General features: G+C 39.3%; 1 protein-coding gene across 1 annotated transcript; it reads right to left on the bottom strand.

The window, feature by feature from the left end:
• Positions 1-908: 908 nt before the first annotated feature.
• On the bottom strand, positions 909-3,035 carry WFIKKN2 (WAP, follistatin/kazal, immunoglobulin, kunitz and netrin domain containing 2). The gene is made up of 2 exons (XM_075845548.1): positions 2,838-3,035; positions 909-2,488 (listed from the first exon to the last, which is right to left on the bottom strand). The coding sequence occupies exons 1-2, from the start codon at positions 3,033-3,035 to the stop codon at positions 989-991; spliced, it is 1,698 nt and encodes a 565-aa protein (XP_075701663.1). The 3' UTR covers positions 909-988.
• Between the last annotated feature and the right edge of the window lie 255 nt (positions 3,036-3,290).

Here is a 3,290-nt window from a genome sequence, read left to right as displayed (position 1 = left end):
TACTGCTCCTATGTACAAGAATATAACTACTATAATACTTCTATATACAAGAATATAACTACTATAATACTGCTCCTATATACCAGAATATAACTACTATAATACTGCCCCCTATATACAAGAATATAACTACTATAATACTGCCCCTATATACAAGAATATAACTACTATAATACTGCCCCCTATATACAAGAATATAACTACTATAATACTGATGCCTATATACAAGAATATAACTACTATAATACTGCTCCTATATACAAGAATATAACTACTATAATACTGCTCCTATATACAAGAATATAACTACTATAATACTGCTCCTATATACAAGAATATAACTACTATAATACTGCCTCCTATATACAAGAATATAACTACTATAATACTGCTTCTATATACAAGAATATAATTACTATAATACTGCCCCCTATATACAAGAATATAACTACTATAATACTGCCCCCTATATACAAGAATATAACTACTACAATACTGCCTCCTATATACAGGAATATAACTACTATAATACTGCCCCCTATATACAAGAATATAACTACTATAATACTGCTCCTATATACAAGAATATAACTACTATAATACGCCCCCCATATACAAGAATATAACTACTATAATACTGCCCCCTATATACAATATAACTACTATAATACTGCCCCTATATACAAGAATATAACTACTATAATACTGCCCACTATATACAAGAATATAACTACTATAATACTGCTCCTATATACAAGAATATAACTACTATAATACTGCTACTATATACAAGAATATAACTACTATAATACTGCTCCTATATACAAGAATATAACTACTATAATACGCCCCCCATATACAAGAATAGAACTACAAGTAGGATAACGGACATTAAAGTTGTCCTTTAATTCATAGTTGACTTATTAGTAATTTCAGTAAAATACATTCCTTTTAGTATCATACATGTTGTATTATCATCATCAATATATTATGGCTGCCCTAGAATTTCTTTGAGAAGATCACACGTTTTATTGTGGATGACTTCCCGAAGTTTGCGCACACGGCGGGCACTTGACATACCAACAAAGCTGTGCGGTTGTAGGACTGCCATGCCATTATGGGCATCCCCCATGATTATAAGCTGCCCACTGACAGAGGTGACGTTGGGGCATGGGCAGCTCCAGTCCATGTTGAAAAGAGTGATTTCAAGTGGTTGCTTTCCCAAAAATTTCAGTCCCATTTTCTCATCCTTTAGAATTTCTTCCACTGAAACGAGGGCATGTCCAGACTCTTGGTCTTCTGTCAACTCTAGTATACGCCCAAGGATGGCAAAGTCACTTTTACAGAAGCTCGTCACCAGCTTCTGCCGAGGCTTACAAACTTTGCACTTCTGGTTTTTGGGGAATGGGCAGGATTCCTCACACATTTCTTTGCTTTCGAAGTTATTCTCATTGCCACCACAACCCCCATAAACGAAGGACTGGCACTGATTCAATAGCTTGTTGAATGCCCATCGTGGCTCGTATGCCTTGCATGGGCCTTGGAGGGCGGGATAACTACAGATGTTGACGGGTCCGTTCATGCACGTTACCATGCACGACTCATAGGTCTCAAAGTGATTCATGTTACTGTTGCAATTACCGTACACAAAGATGAAACAATTATTTTTCTTGCCGTCAAAATACCACCGTGTCTGCTCTTCTCCGCAGTCTTCGCTGTCCGGGGGCTTTAGGCATTCATCAGTTGGAAAAAAAGTCTGATTACCGGATTTTTCTTTAGCGGGTTGCTCTTTGACAGTCAAGGGAAAGTTGATCTTCAGAATACCACCAGTGTTTTTGGCCGTGCATATATAGACTCCGGTGTCTTGTAGTTGCGTGTTATAGATAACTAGCTGGGCAATGTTGGTGACCACTATGTTCGCAACCACATGGTTGGGCCGCATGACAACATTTTCCTTTCCTTCCTTTTCCCACGTTATTTCCGGTTTAGGCTTTCCAGTAACATCGCAGTGGAAACTGACCGTGTCCCCAACGTTCACCGTCTTGTGAGTGGGGTTGTTCACCAAAGCGGGTGGAACCACGTTTATAATGGCGGTTTCCACTGGTGGTAGGGTGGGGTTGGCGCTGGTCTCTGATGGTAGGGGACTAGTATGTGGCCAGGTGAGGTGGTACTTGCAAGTGACAACAGTTAACGAGATCCCCTTGGCGCAAGCTTCGGCATCCATAAAGCACTTGTTATAATAGGTGAGCCCGTCAGAGGCGCAGGTAAAACTCGGTTCCTTCTCGCATCTATCTTTGCATTTGCATATGGGTTGCCCGTCCCAAATGTCACACTGAGAACCTTGCTGAGTGCACATGAAGAGGTCACAAGTAGCCAGTTTGGGCATCCCCACGGGACCTTTCCTCCCCTTCAAATCTATGTATCGAGCTGCCACACAGCTCTTGGCTCCACAGACATTAGGACAACATTTTTCATAAGTTTCACATTCCTATTAAATAAACAAAAATATAAAATGATCAATAAATTTTTTAGAAATAAAAATGGATGAAAAAAATAAATCCTTTTTTGATACAATGTTAATGTAATAATATAAAGCACACGAAAAAAGTATTCACGTCCTTGTGATTTTTGAGCCTCATGATCATAGAGGATTTAACGCTCCAATAAAGTGATGGTCAATGCTTAGAATTGCGCATTTTAGAACTATTCACCCCTCTCATGTCCGTATTTAGCAGAAGCATCTTTGCCAGAAATCAATTCTGTGTGGACTCGATCATGGCTACTCCAGGACAGGAACATAGTCCGTATATAAATTATATTCTGCAAATTGTACTCACCTGATCGGCCTCGCACTCTCTTTGACAAGTACTCTGCGCGTCCACCCATAGGTTTGGATTCAGATCATTAGGACATAAGCCGGCATGGGAGTACCTCATGTGGGGTACGGCTTGCCCTTGCAGAAGTAATAGGAGAAGAATCACGATGCGGGTCCTGGCAGCCCTAGCCCCCATCCACTTAATGAATATGTGACGCATTTCGAGTCTCCGGGACAAAATTTTGAATTTTAGCCTTATAATCGTTAATAAAAAGTAAATAAAATAAAAAATTTGACTAAAAAATTCCTTTAGCGTGTGCTGCTCCGTCCACTATAAAGTGCTGTCAGTTATACAGCCTGCTCCAATCTGCACTGGATTAATGGTCTTATAAAAATAACCCTTTAATTCACGCAGGCGGTGTGTATTTACTGTACAATTTATTCCATTGCTCCATTAATTAATTCAGGAAATCTT

This window comes from Rhinoderma darwinii, chromosome 13 (assembly GCF_050947455.1).
Source record: "Rhinoderma darwinii isolate aRhiDar2 chromosome 13, aRhiDar2.hap1, whole genome shotgun sequence".
NCBI lineage: Eukaryota > Metazoa > Chordata > Amphibia > Anura > Rhinodermatidae > Rhinoderma > Rhinoderma darwinii.
The sequence above is the reverse complement of the archived record's forward strand: the minus strand, read 5'-3'. Positions and strand labels throughout refer to the sequence as shown.